The sequence below is a fragment of the Nestor notabilis genome, unplaced genomic scaffold (assembly GCF_000696875.1).
Source record: "Nestor notabilis isolate BGI_N333 unplaced genomic scaffold, ASM69687v1 scaffold26501, whole genome shotgun sequence".
Taxonomy (NCBI): Eukaryota; Metazoa; Chordata; class Aves; order Psittaciformes; family Psittacidae; genus Nestor; species Nestor notabilis.
The window spans coordinates 682-992 of record NW_009916435.1 but is presented as its reverse complement, the minus strand read 5'-3'; the positions used below and the strand labels follow the sequence as shown (position 1 = coordinate 992).

The 311-nt window shown below is 61.7% G+C and overlaps 1 protein-coding gene across 1 annotated transcript in view; it reads left to right on the top strand.

Moving 5' to 3' along the window:
- CDK5RAP3 (CDK5 regulatory subunit associated protein 3) overlaps positions 1–311 on the top strand; it is a gene marked incomplete at both ends in the record, with an annotated part of 1,499 nt that overhangs the window by 512 nt on the left and 676 nt on the right. Inside the window, 1 exon segment of the mRNA XM_010024583.1 lies at positions 234–311. This exon segment is cut by the window's right edge and continues 24 nt beyond it. Within this exon segment, the coding sequence (XP_010022885.1) occupies positions 234–311 (78 nt within the window).

The window sequence follows — 311 nt, the reverse complement described above, 5'->3', positions numbered from 1 at the left end:
GCCTCAGCACCCTCCCAGGGAAGAGCTTCTGCCTTATCTCCAACCTGAACTTCCCGTGCTTAAGTTTAAACCCATCACCCCTTGTCCTACCAGTGCCCCCCGCCTTCACTCCCCCTGCAGGACCCTGACCCCACTAAACAGTGCCACGGGGTGATGCTGTATGGGACAAGCTGGGGTGCGGGGTGTCTGAGCCATGGAGGTCTCCCCCCTGCTACTTCCCTGCTCATCCCCAGTGCCCGAGGGGGTTGCCTGTGGCTCCGATGCGCTGACGCTCCTGGAAAGCACCGAGACCACGAGCCAGTGAATCGACG